Source organism: Phocoena sinus, chromosome 17 (genome assembly GCF_008692025.1).
Source record: "Phocoena sinus isolate mPhoSin1 chromosome 17, mPhoSin1.pri, whole genome shotgun sequence".
Classification (NCBI taxonomy): Eukaryota; Metazoa; Chordata; class Mammalia; order Artiodactyla; family Phocoenidae; genus Phocoena; species Phocoena sinus.
The window spans coordinates 49,617,472-49,632,249 of record NC_045779.1 but is presented as its reverse complement, the minus strand read 5'-3'; the positions used below and the strand labels follow the sequence as shown (position 1 = coordinate 49,632,249).

At 37.8% G+C, this 14,778-nt stretch overlaps 1 protein-coding gene across 16 annotated transcripts in view; it reads right to left on the bottom strand.

Annotated features, from left to right (window-relative positions):
• OXR1 (oxidation resistance 1) overlaps positions 1–14,778 on the bottom strand; it is a 457,600-nt gene that overhangs the window by 2,648 nt on the left and 440,174 nt on the right. For 15 of the 16 annotated variants that reach the window (XM_032610521.1, XM_032610526.1, XM_032610523.1 and 12 more), the window contains 4 exons: positions 13,427–13,552; positions 12,497–12,649; positions 3,357–3,452; positions 1,866–1,939 (listed from right to left, as the gene is read on the bottom strand). In XM_032610521.1, coding sequence (XP_032466412.1) covers positions 1,866–1,939; positions 3,357–3,452; positions 12,497–12,649; positions 13,427–13,552 — 449 coding nt within the window. The remainder of the gene's footprint in view (positions 1–1,865; positions 1,940–3,356; positions 3,453–12,496; positions 12,650–13,426; positions 13,553–14,778) is intronic. The other variant, XM_032610530.1, reaches the window with a different exon arrangement.

Genomic DNA, 14,778 nt, shown 5'->3' with positions numbered 1-14,778 from the left:
ATCTGACTCCAAAGCCTATATTCAGTCCACTACATGATTTTGATTTCTCTGGGGCTCCTGTTTAGAATTCTGGAATATGAAGTCCTTATAGCTCCCATTTTCTGAGATTGTACTCACCTTCAAAGACTGTAAACTTGTCTTAATTTGTTATCAACTGACCCAATGGCTAGTTTAGCTTGCTGGAATCGTGTTGCATCATTAACACTAAGTTGCAGCAAATATCTAATGACATTGTGTACATTACTTTCAAAGACTAAAGGCACCCTTAATAGCTTGAAATTATAAGCCACTTGCTTGTGAGGCTTTCCTGGAGAGCTAACTGAATCACATGTAAGACCACCATTGGAGTAGGGACGAATGACTCTGCCTTCTCCCCAAACAAAAAAGGTGTAATTGGAACATATAAACATTATAAGCTAATTCCAACAACTAAAAATAACATGGTTTTTAGTTACCTGGTTATGTCCTTCAGAGAAGGCTATCATAACCATGGTTAATTTTTAATCATTGAAATCATGTCTTCCAAATACCTATCTATAGAGAAGTTGTAAGAGAATGTGCTAGAATCACTCAGGATGATGAATATTCAGGCTAACAAGATTCTGTGACCTGAATGAATTATTATTATATATCCTGAAATGTGGGAAACAAATAACACTTCTATAAATTTAGGAATTATTTAGCATACATTATTCTGATCCTGAAGGATAGAGAGAAATAACATATGAAGGAAGTCGTGTTTGCTAAGGGCTAGTTGAGGAGTCTAGGCTAAGAGGCAGTAGAGCAAGCTACCCCCAAATACCATGAAGACTAAATGAAGTTGGAATACCAGAACAACAAAAAAAAAGTTTCTCACAATGCTTGCTATGCCAAAAGAATCAAATCAAACTGCTGATGACTCATACTGTTAACAAAAAAGAAAACAAGCCCTGAAAATCGGGGCAGGGGGTGTCACTAACATTTTTAACAGGAAAACAGATTTCTATTGTCTAAAATATCAATCCAAATAGTCTCCAGGGTAGAATAACATGAAAAATTTCAGACCTTTTTTATAAATTGAGAGAAAGAACATATCACCATGGTTTTCTGAAAATTTGAGAAGTTCTAAGGGATTAGTGTATTTCTCTTTCAACTATCAAGAAGTCACTAGACTTTAAAAGAAGGGTTTTAATCAAAAGGGTTAATCAAAGGGGAATCAACTAAACAGCATTTTTTTTTGTTTTTGTTTTTTTTTGTTTTGTTTTTGCGGTACGCGGGCCCCTCACCGCTGTGGCCTCTCCCGTTGCGGAGCACAGGCTCCAGACGCGCAGGCTCAGCGGCCATGGCTCACGGGCACAGCCGCTCCGCGGCACGTGGAATCCTCCCGGACCAGGGCACGAACCCCCGTCCCCTGCATCGGCAGGCGGACTCTCAACCACTGCGCCACCAGGGAAGCCCCTAAACAGCATTTTGAGATGAGTAATATTCTACCAAGAGTTTCAAATACTACACTCAAGCACCTTCTTGCAAATATTATACTTTCTTAGTCATAATATATAAATTAGGATTCCAATGTCAAAACTTTCCAAAGATAGCTGATTTTATAAATAACACAAATGAATTTTTTTTTTTTTTCGGTACGTGGGCCTCTCACTGTTGTGGCCTCTCCCGTTGCGGAGCACAGGCTCCAGACGCGCAGGCTCAGCGGCCATGGCTCACGGGCCCAGCCATTCTGCGGCATGTGGGATCCTCCCAGACCGAGGCACGAACTTGTTTCGCCTGCATCGGCAGGCGGACTCTCAACCACTGCACCACCAGGGAAGCCCCACAAATGAATTTTTAAAGTTTCTTTCAAAATCTCACAGTCAAATGTTCAAGAGACTTACCCTCCACCACCAAAAGCTAGTGAATCCATGTCTCCTTTGATAAAAAACATATTATCTCCTGTCCACTTAAAGACCTACAAAAATGACAAAAGCTTTAAATAAGTAGATGAAAATATCACTATCTATGTGAATTTCTCTTTTCTGACTACAAGAGTCAATGGTTAATGAGATAAGTTAAATAAAGTAGAAAAGTAGTTAAAAACTGAGTAGATGTCATTAACTTTTATTTTAGCATCAAATATAAATGAACATTAATTTGATAATGTTTTAACATTTTGGTATAGGGCCAAGGTCTTTTCTTTGGGTATGAATTTGCCTATCATTATTCTCACAGAAGCCTATAGCACGTGTTTATGCTTTCCAGTTTCAATTTCTTTAAAGAGGATTGAACATAAAAACACTTGAGACATTCAAGGGTAAAACTTTTAGATGTTAATATTCTTAAATATTTTTAACCTTTCATGCAAGTTCTACCTAAACCTAATACAACATCAATTTCTAGCACCTCACCTTTATAAAAATTTTCCGAAGTATTCATTACAGTTTTCAATAAAATATACTTTAGCACTCACTTTTTCATATATATATAACATTTGTTTAATTACATTATTAGTTACCAGGTAGAAACAGCATCATAAAAAAAGGACTGGAAACAAGTATAACTGAAACTTCAAAAATCTGTAATGACTACAAGCTTCCAGGTAGCTGTAGGCATCAGTTGATATGTTTTATGGAAGGAATGGAAAGCACTGGTTAATCTGGTGAGCCACTTAAACCCAAAGTTGTTAAGAGAGTTCGTTCCTATTATGTTATCAAATCCTATTTTGTTCATTATAGAAACTGTTCCTAAAGACAATTTTTAAAAAAACCAATTGTGCTGATCCCTATTTTCAAGGTTATAATTTCATCTCTTAGGTGCTGTCTGACATGCTGAACCTGACTGTACCAGAGACTCTGAGATTGCACTCAATGCTTTAAACAGTTACACATTCACTAAAATTCATGTATTAAATTTCAGATCTCATTGGCATTACAATGTATCTAATTTTAGTCAAGTCACAATAAAGAAAATGAAATCAGGTAATCACTGTTGATTTAACCCCAAATAATTTGTTTTAAAAAGTTTCAAGACTGACATCATTAAACTTAGTCATTAAAAGTTTCTAGAAATTTTACAAAGATAATTAATAAACAAAACAGTAATAATGACGCATACTCCTTACTGAGCCCATGATGTCTTTCTGGTACCACACCAAGTGTTACACATATATGATTCTCATTTCATTTTTAAACAACCTTGTTACATTTTATGATCCCCATTCTAACCACAGGAAAGTTGAAGCTCACAATGGTCAAAAAAGTGCTTGGTTATCAGTTAGTAAAAGGCAGAGATTGAGAGTCAAATGCAAGTATGCAGGACTCCAAAGTGAATGTTCTATTCAAGATGACACCTCTTCACAAACTGAATATAACTGGAATAAGTGTTCTTACCTCAAACTGTGGACAGAACGTAAAAACAAAGGTCTCTCCAGTACCATAAAAGCCATCACTTACTTTAAATGGCTCAGACGCCAATGCACCAAAAACCTAAGGATAAAAAAGGCACGTTCAATGACATGACTATTAATTTGTTTCCGTAAGCACTGTCCCATTATATATGTTTAAGTAAAATGCAAAAAGTTTAATCTAGCATAGTTTTGTCTACTTGTACTTAAAAAGTGAAACATGACCAGTTGTCACACAATTCATATTATTGTCAGGTACAAAGCATATCAGCTTCTCAGTGGGAAAAAAACAGATTTTTCCTAGTTTTGAAATCTAAAAACATGTCTATTATAACAAAAAGATAATCTAAAAAAGTGGTAGCCACATTTCAGCATGACAATGTACACACAGTGAGGACAACATGCTGTTGTGGTACTGTAGCGCTTACGACAGCAAAAACCCCTCAGTATGGGTAAACATTCTACTACTAAAAAGGTATGCCAGTTTCCTCTTCATTAGACAGTAAATTCCATGAGGACAGAACTTCAGTCTGAATTGTTTGGTCCTGTAATAATGCCTTGGCTTTACACAGTACACGACACATAGTAGATACCCTAAAAAAAGGATGAATAAATGAATAAGAGGACTGGACAAGTCATTTCAATGTTGTGGGTCTAAGGTTCCAGATCACGAAATGGCAAAGTAGAGTTCGATGATCTCTACAGTCACTGTCTCTCCTGACATTCTACTTCCAGACTCAATTTTTAAAATAGACTTTTCTTATTGTAAGGTGTGTATGTACATATATATATATATATATATATATAAATAATACAATCATACAGATCAATTTGGAATCACAAAGCAAAGTTCCATTCAACCTTCATGCAGACCTAGAAACAGGACATTACCAGCACCCCAGAAACTCTGTACCACCACCTCCACCTCCCAAAATGAAGCTACTAGGTCTGACAATAACAAAGACGTGTTTTGCCCATTTATGAACTTGCTGTTTCAGGAATAACCAAACTGTGTCTTCCTTATCTGGGACCTTGTTCTTGGTCTCATCCTCACACAATTATCTTTATTTATTTTATAAATTTTATTTATTTTTTAGCTATTTTTTAAAAAACATCTTTATTGGAGTATAATTGCCTTACAATGGTGTGTTAGGTTCTGCTGTATAACAAATTGAATCAGCTATACATATACATATATCCCCATATCTCCTCCCTCTTGCATCTCCCTCCCTCCCACCCTGCCTATCCCACACCTCTAGGTGGTCACAAAGCACTGAGCTGATCTCCCTGTGCTATGTGGCTGCTTCCCACTAGCTACCTATTTTACATTTGGTAGTGTATATATGTCCATGCCACTCTCTCACTTCATCCCAGCCTACCCTTCCCCCTCCCCGTGTCCTCAAGTCCATTCTCTACATCTGCATCTTTATTCCTGTCCTGCCACTAGGTTCTTCAGAACCATTTTTTCTGCTTTTTTTTTTTTTTACATTCCGTATATGTGTTAGCATATGGTATTTGTTTTTCTCTTTCTGACTTAGTTCACTCTGTATGACAGTCTCTACGTCCCTCCACCTCACTACAAATAACACAATTTTGTTTCTTTTATGGCTGAGTAATATTCCATTGTATATATGTGCCACATCTTCTTTATCCATTCATCTGTCAATGGACACTCAGGTTGCTTCCAAGCCCTGGCTATCGTAAATAGAGCTGCAATGAACATTGTGGTACCTGTCTCTTGAGTTATGGTTTTCTCAGGGTATATGCCCAGTAGTGGGATTGCTGGGTCGTATGGTACCTCTATGTTTAGTTTTTTTAAGGAACCTCCATGTGGTTCTCCATAGTGGCTGTACCAATTTACATTCCCACCAACAGTGCAAGAGGGTCCCCTTTTCTCCACACCCTCTCCAGCAATTATTGTCTGTAGATTTTTTGATGATGGCCATTCTGACCAGTATGAGATGGTACCTCATTGCAGCTTTGCTTTGCATTTCTCTAATGATTAGTGATGTTGAGCATCCTTTCATGTGTTTGTTGGCAATCAGTATATCTTCTTTGGAGAAATGTCTGTTTAGATCTTCTGCTCATTTTTGGATTGGGTTGTTTGTTTTTTTGATATTGAGCTACATGAGCTGCCTGTATATTTTGGAGACTAATCCTTTGTCAGTTGCTTCGTTTGCAAATATTTTCTCCCACTCTGAGGGCTGTCTTTTCATCTTGTTTATGGTTTCCTTTGCTGTGCAAAAGCTTTTAAGTTTCAATAGGTCCCATTTATTTGTGTTTTTATTTCCATTTCTCTAGGAGGTGGGTCAAAAAGGATCTTGCTGTGATTTATGTCATAGAGTGTTTTGCCTATGTTTTCCTCTAAGAGTTTTGTACTGTATGGCCTTACATTTAGGTCTGTAATCCAGTTTGAATTTATTTTTCTGTATGGTGTTAGGAAGTGTTCTAATTTCATACTTTTACATGTAGCTGTCCAGTTTCCCCAGCACCACTTATTGAAGAGGCTGTCTTTTCTCCATTGTATATTGTTGCCTCCTTTATCAAAGATAAGGTGACCATGTGTGTGTGGGTTTATCTCTGGGCTTTCTATCCTGTCCCACTGATCTATTTCTGTTTTTCTACCACTACCATACTGTCTTGATTACTGCAGCTTTGTAGTATAGTCTGAAGTCAGGGAGTCTGATTCCACCAGCTCTGTTTTTCTTTCTCATGATTGCTTTGGGGGCTTCCCTGGTGGCGCAGTGGTTGAGAGTCTGCCTGCCGATGCAGGGGACACGGGTTCGTGCCCCGGTCCGGGAAGATCCCACATGCCGTGGAGCAGCTAGGCCCATGAGCTATGGCTGCTGAGCCTGCATGTCCGGAGCCTGTGCTCTGCAACAGGAGAGGTCACAACAGTGAGAGGCCCGCGTACCACAAAAAAAAAAAAAAAAAAAGATTGCTTTGGCTATTAAGGGTGTTTTGTGTTTCCATATAAATTGTGAAATTTTTCGTTCTAGTTCTGTGAAAAATGCCATTGGTAGTTTGACAGGGATTGCAATAGATCTGTAGATTGCTTTGGGTAGTATAGTCATTTTCACAATGTTGATTCTTCCAATCCAAGAACACAGTATATCTTTCCATCTGTTGGTATCATCTTTAATTTCTCTCATCAGCGTCTTACAGTGTTCTGCATACAGGTCTTTTGTCTCTTTAGGTAGGTTTATTCCTAGGTATTTTATTCTTTTTGTTGCAATGGTAAATGGGAGTGTTTCCTTAATTTCTCTTTCAGATTTTTCATCGTTAGTGTATAGGAATGCAAGAGATTTCTGTGCATTAATTTTGCATCCTGCTACTTTACCAAATTCATTGATTAGCTCTAGTAGTTTTCTGATAGCACCTTCAGGATTCTCTATGTATAGTGTCATGTCATCTGCAAACAGTGACAGCTTTATTTCTTCTCTTCTGATTTGGATTCCTTTCACTTCTTTTTCTTCTCTGATTGCTGTGGCTAAAACTTTCAAAACTATGCTGAATAACAGTAGTGAGAGTCTTGTTCCTGATCTTAGTGGAAATGGTTTCAGTTTTTCACCATTGAGAACAATGTTGGCTGTAGGTTTGTCATGTATGGCCTTTATTATGTTGAGGAAAGTTCCCTCTATGCCTACTTTCTGCAGGGTTTTTATCATAAATGGGTGTTGAATTTTGTCGAAAGCTTTTTCTGCATCTATTGAGATGATCATATGGCTTTTCTCCTTCAATGTGTTAATATGGTTTATCACATTGATTGATTTGCATATACTGAAGAATCCTTGTATTCCTGGGATAAACCCCACTTGATCATGGTGTATAATCCTTTTAATGTGCTGTTGGATTCTGTTTCCTAGTATTCTGTTGAGGATTTTTACATCAATGTTCATCAGTGATATTGGTCTGTAGTTTTCTTTTTTTGTGACATCTTTGTCTGGTTTTGGTATCAGGGTGATGGTGGCCTCGTAGAATGTGTTTGGGAGTGTTCCTCCCTCTGCTATATTTTGGAAGAGTTTGAGAAGGATAGGTGTTAGCTCTTCTCTAAATGTTGATAGAATGTGCCTGTGAAGCCACCTGGTTCTGGGCTTTTGTTTGTTGGAAGATTTTTAATCACATTCTCAATTTCAGTGCTTGTGATTGGTCTGTTTATATTTTCTATTTCTTCCTGGTTCAGTCTCGGGAGGTTGTGCTTTTCTAAGAATATGTCCATTTCTTCCAGGTTGTCCATTTTATTGGCACAGAGTTGCTTGTAGTAATCTCTCATGATTCTTTGTATTTCTGCAGTGTCAGCTGTTACTTCTCCTTTTTCATTTCTAATTCTATTGAGTCTTCTCCCTTTTTTTCTTGATGAGTCTGGCTAGTGGTTTATCAATTGTTTTTATCTTCTCAAAGAACCAGCTTTTAGTTTTATTAATCTTAGCTATTGTTTCCTTTATGTCTTTTTCACTTATCTCTGTTCTGATCTTTATGATTTATTTCCTTCTGCTAAATTTGGTTTTTTTGTTGTTGTTCTTCTTCTTTCTCTAATTGCTTTAGCTGTAAGGTTAGGTTGTTTATTTCAGATGTTTCTTGTTTCTGAGGTAGGATTGTATTGCTATAAACTTCCCTCTTAGAACTGCTTTTGCTGCATCCCATAGGTTTTGGGTCGTTGTGTTTTTATTGTCATTTGTTTCTAGGTATTTTCTGATTTCCTCTTTGATTTCTTCAGTGATCTCTTGGTTATTTAAGAGGGTACTGTTCAGCCTCCATGTGTTTGTATTTCTCACAGATGTTTTTCCTGTAACTGATATCTAGTTTCATAGTGTTGTGGTCGGAAAAGATACTTGATACGATTTCAATTTTCTTAAATTTACCAAGGCTTGATTTGTGACCCAACATATGATCTATCTTAGAGAATGTCCATGAGCACTTGAGAAGAAAGTGTATTGTGCTGTTTTTGGATCGAATGTCCTATAAATATCAATTAAGTCCATCTTGTTTAATGTATCATTTAAAGCTTGTGCTTCCTTATTTATTTCCATTTTGGATGATGTGTCCATTGGTGAAAGTGGGGTGTTAAAGTCCCTTGCTATGATTGTGTTACTGTCGATCACCCCTTTTATGGCTGTTAGCATTTGCCTTATGTATTGAGGTGCTCCTACGTTGGGTGCATAAATATTTATAATTGTTATATCTGCTTCTCAGATTGATCCCTTGATCATTATGTAGTGTCCTTCTTTGTCTCTTGTCATAGTCTTTGTTTTAAAGTCTATTTTGTCTGATATGAGAATTGCTACTCCAGCTTTCTTTTGATTTTCATTTGCATGGAATATCTTTTTCCATCCCCTCACTTTCCGTCTGCATGTGTTCCTAGGTCTGAAGTGGGTCTCTTGTAGACAGCATATATATGGGTCTTGTTTTTGTATCCGTTCAGCCAGTCTATGTCTTTTGGTTGAAGCATTTAATCCATTTACATTTAAGGTAGTTATCGATATGTATGTTCCTATTACCATTTCCTTAATTGTTTTGGGTCTGTTATTGTAGGTGTTTTCCTTCTCTTGTGTTTCCTGCCTAAAGAAGTTCCTGTAGCATTTGTTGTAAAGCTGCTTTGGTGGTGCTGAATTCTCTTAGCTTTTGCTTGTCTGTAAAGGTTTTAATTTCTCCATCAAATCTGAATGAGGTCCTTGCTGGGTAGAGTAATCTTGGTTGTAGGTTTTTCCCTTTCATCACTTTAAATATGTCCTGCCACTCCCTTCTGGCTTGCAGACTTTCTGCTGAAAGATCAGCTGTTAACCTTACGGGGATCCCCTTGTATGTTATTTGTTGCTTTTCCCTTGCTGCTTTCAATATTTTTCTTTGTATTTACTTTTTGATAGTTTGATTAATATGTGTCTTGTTGTGCTTCTCCTTGGTTTTATCCTGTATGGGACTCTCTGTGCTTCCTGGACTTGACTATTTCCTTTCCTATGTTAGGGAAGTTTTCAAGTATGATCTCTTTAAATATCTTCTCCGCCCCTTTTTTTTCCCTCTTCTTCTCTGAGACCCCTATAATTCAAAAGTTGGTGCATTTAATATTGTCTCAAAAGTCTCTGAGACTGTCCTCAATTCTTTTAATTCTTTTTTCTTTATTCTGCTCTGCAGTAGTTATTTCCTCTGTTTTATCTTCCTGGTCACTTCTCCGTTCTTCTGCCTCAGTTATTCTGCTATTGACTCCTTCTAGAGAATTTTTAATTCCATTTACTGTTTTGTTTATCATTGTTTGTTTGCTCTTTAGTTCTTCTGGGTCCTTGTTAAATGTTTCTTGTATTTTCTCCATTCTATTTCCAAGATTTTGGATCACCTTTACTATCATTACTCGGAATTCCTTTTCAGGTGGACTGCCTATTTCCTCTTTATTTCTTTGGTCTGGTGGGGTTTTACCTTGCTGCTTCATCTGCTGTATATTTCTCTGTCTTCTCATTTTACTTAACTGTGTTTAGGGTCTCCTTTTCGCTGCCTGCAGGTTCATAGTTCCCATTATTTTTGGTGTCTGTCCCCAGTGGCTAAGGTTGGTTCAGTGGGTTTTGCAGGCTTCCTGGTGAAGGGGACTAATGCCTGTGTTCTTGTGGATGAGGCTGCATCTTATCTTTCTGGTGGGAAGGACCGCATCAGGTGGTGTGTTTTGGGGTGTCTGTGAACTTGTTATTTTAGGCAGCCTCTCTGTTAATGGGTGGGGTTGTGTTCCTGTCTTGCTAGTTGTTTGGCACAGGGTGTCCAGCACTGTAGCCTGGTGGTCATTGAGTGGAGCTTGGTCTTCAAGTTGAGATGGAGATCTCTGGGAGACCTTTCACCATCTGATATTACGTGGGGCTGGGAGGTCTCTGGTGGACCAATGTCCTGAACTCAGCTCTCTAACCTCAGAGGCTCAGGCCTGACACTTGGCCGGAGCACCAAGACCCTGTTAGCCACATGGCTCAGAAGAAAAGGGAGAAAAAAAAAGAAAGAAAGAGAAAGAAAGAAAGAAAGAGAGGGAGGGAGGGAGGGAGGGAGGGAGAGAGAGAGAGAGAGAGAGAGAGAGAGAGAGAAAGAAAGAATGGAAAAAAAGAAAGAGAAAGACAGAAAGAAAAATAAATTAAAGTTATTAAAATAAAAAATATATTATTAAAAATAAAAAATAAGAGTAATTAAAAAAAAAGAAAGAAAGAAGAGAGCAACCAAACCAAAAAAGAAATCCACCAATGATAACAAGTGCTAAAAACTATACTAAAAAAAATCAAAACAAAGCGAAAAAAGACAGAACCCTAAGTCAAATGGTAAAATCAAAGCTATACAGACAAAATAACATAAAGAAGCATACACATACACACTCACAAAAGGAGAAAAGGAAGAAAGAATATACATATATAAAAGAAGAAGAAAGGAAGAGAGTACCAAATCAATAAACAAATCTACCAATGATAATAAGCTCTAAATACTAAACTAAGGTAAACATAAAACCAGAAACAAATTAGATGCAGAAATCAAACCCCAAGTCTACAGTTGCTCCCGAAGTCCACCTCATCAATTTTGGGACAATTCATTGCTTATTCAGGTATTCCACAATGCAGGGTATATCAATTTGATTGTGGAGATTTAATCCACTGCTCCCGAGGCTGCATGGAGAGATTTCCCTTTCTCTTCTTTGTTCGCACAACTCCTGGGGTTCAGCTTTGGATATGGCTCTGCCTCTGTGTGTAGGTCGCCTGAAGGCGTCTGTTCCCCACCCAGACAGGACGGGGTTAAAGTAGCAGCTGATTAGGGGGCTCTGGCTCACTCAGGCCAAGGGGGAGAGTGGGGTACGGAATGTGGGGCGAGCCTGCGGTGGCAGAGGCCAGCATGATGCAACAGCCTGAGGTGCACTGTGCACTCTCCTGGGGAAGTTGTCCCTGGATCACGGGACCCTGGTAGTGGTGGGCTGCACAGGCTCTCAGGAGCGGAGGTGTGGATAGTGACCTGTGCTTGCACACAGGCTTCTTGGTGGCTGCAGCAGCAGCCTCAGCATTTCATACCTGTCTCTGTGGTCCGCGCTGATAGCTGCATCTCGCACCCATCTCTGGAGCTCGTTTAGGCGGTGTTCTGAATCCCCTCTCCTTGTGCACCCCGAAACAATGGTCTCTTGCCCCTGAGGCAGGTCCAGACTTTTTCCCAGACTCCCTCCTGGCTAGCTGTGGCGCACTAGTCCCCTTCAGGCTGTGTTCATGCAGCCAACCCCAGTCCTCTCCCTGGGGTCTGACCTCTGAAGCCAGAGCCTCAGCTCCCAGCCCCCACCCGCCCTGGCCAGTGAGCAGACAAGCCTCTCAGGCTGGTGAGTGCTGGTTGGCAGCAATGCTCTGTGCGGGAACCTCTCCGCTGTGCCCTCTGCACCCCTGTTGCCGTGCTCTCCTCCGTGTCTCTGAAGCTTCCCCCCACCCACCTGCTGTCTCCGCCAGTTAAGGGGCTTCCTAGTGTGTGGAAACTTTTCCTCCTTCACAGCTCCCTCCCAGAGGTGCAGGTCCCGTCCCTATTCTTTTGTCTATGTTTTTTTTTTTCTTTTGCCCTACTCAGGCACCTGGCGAGTTCCTTGCCTTTTGGGAAGTCTGAGGTCTTCTGCCAGAATTCAGTAGGTGTTCTGTAGGAGCTGTTCCTCATGTAGATGTATTTTTGATGTATTTGTGGGGAGGAAGGTGATCTCCACGTCTTACTCCTCTGCCATCTAGAAGCTATCTCTCACAATTATCTTTAACTTTCTAGAATTTACCCACATCTCAAGACTGTCAATTTCCACTACTTCCCGGAACCTCATTCTTATCTCCCTCAGATAGGAATGAACAATCTAAACACCCCTTTTACTTTTTACAGAGTCTAACTATACCAGGCATATTTTGCTTGGCTTTAGAGATAGTCGCATACTTTAGTATTCTTTTCTACCAGACTGTAATTCCTTTGAAGGCAGGAACTGTTTAATTATTCATGCTCATATCTATACCTCTGTAGGACTCAGCATTGCCTTGCATATCAAAAGCACTCAATAATTACCAGTTAAACTTAATAAAATGTACTAATGAAAATTTTTATCAAAAGAATATGCTAACATTACTGTTACTACCATCTCTTAAAAGGTAAGGTTGTTATTTTTCATACCTGCCCATCACTGTCTTTAATCACCATCAGCACTGGAGTGTCTAAACCTGTCATTGTTCGATAAAGGGTCTTCAAGCTTGTACCGTGCTTCCCAGTACCATAAACAAGAGTCCATGGATAGCCAATTGTTCTTGGTGGAAGATGCTTGGTAAGCTTTGAAAAATAAATTGTTAACACATACTCAATAGTTGCTTATTGTTAATCTGTATGATACTAATCCAGCTGGAATTTAATAGTACTTTATAAAATGCAGCCTACAAAAATAACAGTAGAAAATATCATTGTCAAAGACACTGAGATGCTTGAAGAATAACTGTACATTTCTCAGTATGAAATATTAATTGTTCATTAGGAAAAGAAACAGTCATACCAAACAATAAACAGATTAGAATAGAGTCAAGAAACATGGATTACTTATTGTTTGCATCCTCTGTATCAAATTAACAAAAATATTTGATGAACTGTTAGCTTATTAATAACCTCTCAAATCCAGAGGCAGACTATCAGAATTAGAAATCAAGCTTCAATATGTTTTAACTGTATGGCTTTGAACATTTATTTAACCTCTCTGCACCCACGTTTCTTCACTTACAAAATTGATAATAAGAGCATCCAACTCCTACAGGGGCTGCAACAACTACATTAGATTGCCCATATAAAGCAAGTAACTGGCACACAATAAGAAATTAAATACTGGCCATTATATTGTCTCACCTAAATTGCTACTGTTATTTATTTTAATGTCTACTTACCCAAACCTCCTAATATCTTCTATTACTGCTAGCTGCTATATTTTGTTTACTTTCTCTGCATTGAAGACTAAGACTAGGAACAGCAGCCCTGCTTCTTCAGTTTTCAAAACAACTGAAAATAGGGTATTTTATTCTCATGGCACATACTCAGAAAGGCACATATGTGGGTATGTCATACCTTTTCAATTTGATCTGGCAGTAAGAGTTCACTGGGATCACTTAGGTTTGGTCGAAAAGATTCAGATTCCAGGTCTGCTTTCACTGGAGTAACCTGCTTTGAATTTATATCTTCCCTTGTAGTAATCTAAAGAAGTAAACAGCAGCAACATATTAATACAGAACGGCAACCAACCTTCAAAAATTTTAGCCTTTTGAGAGAAATAAAACCTTATACCTTAAAAAAGGTGGCTAAAGCTTTAATTTAGGATTTTAGAATAGGCAAAAGATGCTCCATCTAATAACAATGGCATGTCCAATGCAGAAAAAGTTTTTTTATTAAGCAGACATTTTTCTCATCTACTACATGAGGAAGGACAGGTATTGAATGATAAACTCCACATTTCTGGTAAAAAGAGGTAAGTTGCATGGAAACTTTAATTTTTCTGTTCAAGGGCAAAAAATGAGCCAGCTAAGCTTGCTTTTTATCTGTGCTATTTAAAATATGTGAGAATATTTTTTCATGGTTAACATAAAATTTGCCAAAAGTAATTAAGAAAACTTCCTGGGTGCCAAAATTTTAATTTTAAAAAAATAGTACAAAAAAAAAAGGATAATGTTTCATTGGTGTGCATGTGTATGTGAATTTATCTGCTTCACTGAAAAGGTTACCATTATTTTTAGAAATGCCTTTTTAATTTTTACTTTCTAAACATGAATTTTTTTTATCTAGCTGAACCAAACAATACATTTAAAAGTTAACTTTTTCACAAACCTATTTTTAAATTAGAACAATTTGATGCACTAAAAAGTATGTATGCTTTTCTTGATGGAAATGATCTCACTGATATTCTTAAAATGATAAAAATGTTGATTAAATCAAAACAAATTCTTATACAATTTATTCTGTTGGTACTTTTTCCTATTAATTTTATTTTCATATGTAAAATGGAATAATATTAGAAAATAAAATATATGAAACAACAGCGATATTCTTAAAGTGACAGAAACGATGATTAACTTAAATTCCTGTACAATTTATTCTGTTGGCACTTTTTCATATTAATTTTATTTTAACATATAAAATGCAGTAGTATTAGAAAATAAAATATATGAAACTACTGTTGATGAAACTTTTAAATTGGAAAACAGAATTCTATTGCAGCAGATAACTAAAATGCAGCAATTCTCGACGACTGTGATTCCACGCAGGAATGAAATCTTGCTAAATTTTGTTCCTTTAACAGATTTCTTACCAAACCTAAACAACATATATTTTCAACCAATACATGTTCTAGAACTGTATTGTTTTTTGATGAAAACTATATTAATTCTTTCACATCATCATCATGTTTTACCCTTATTTTGATGATG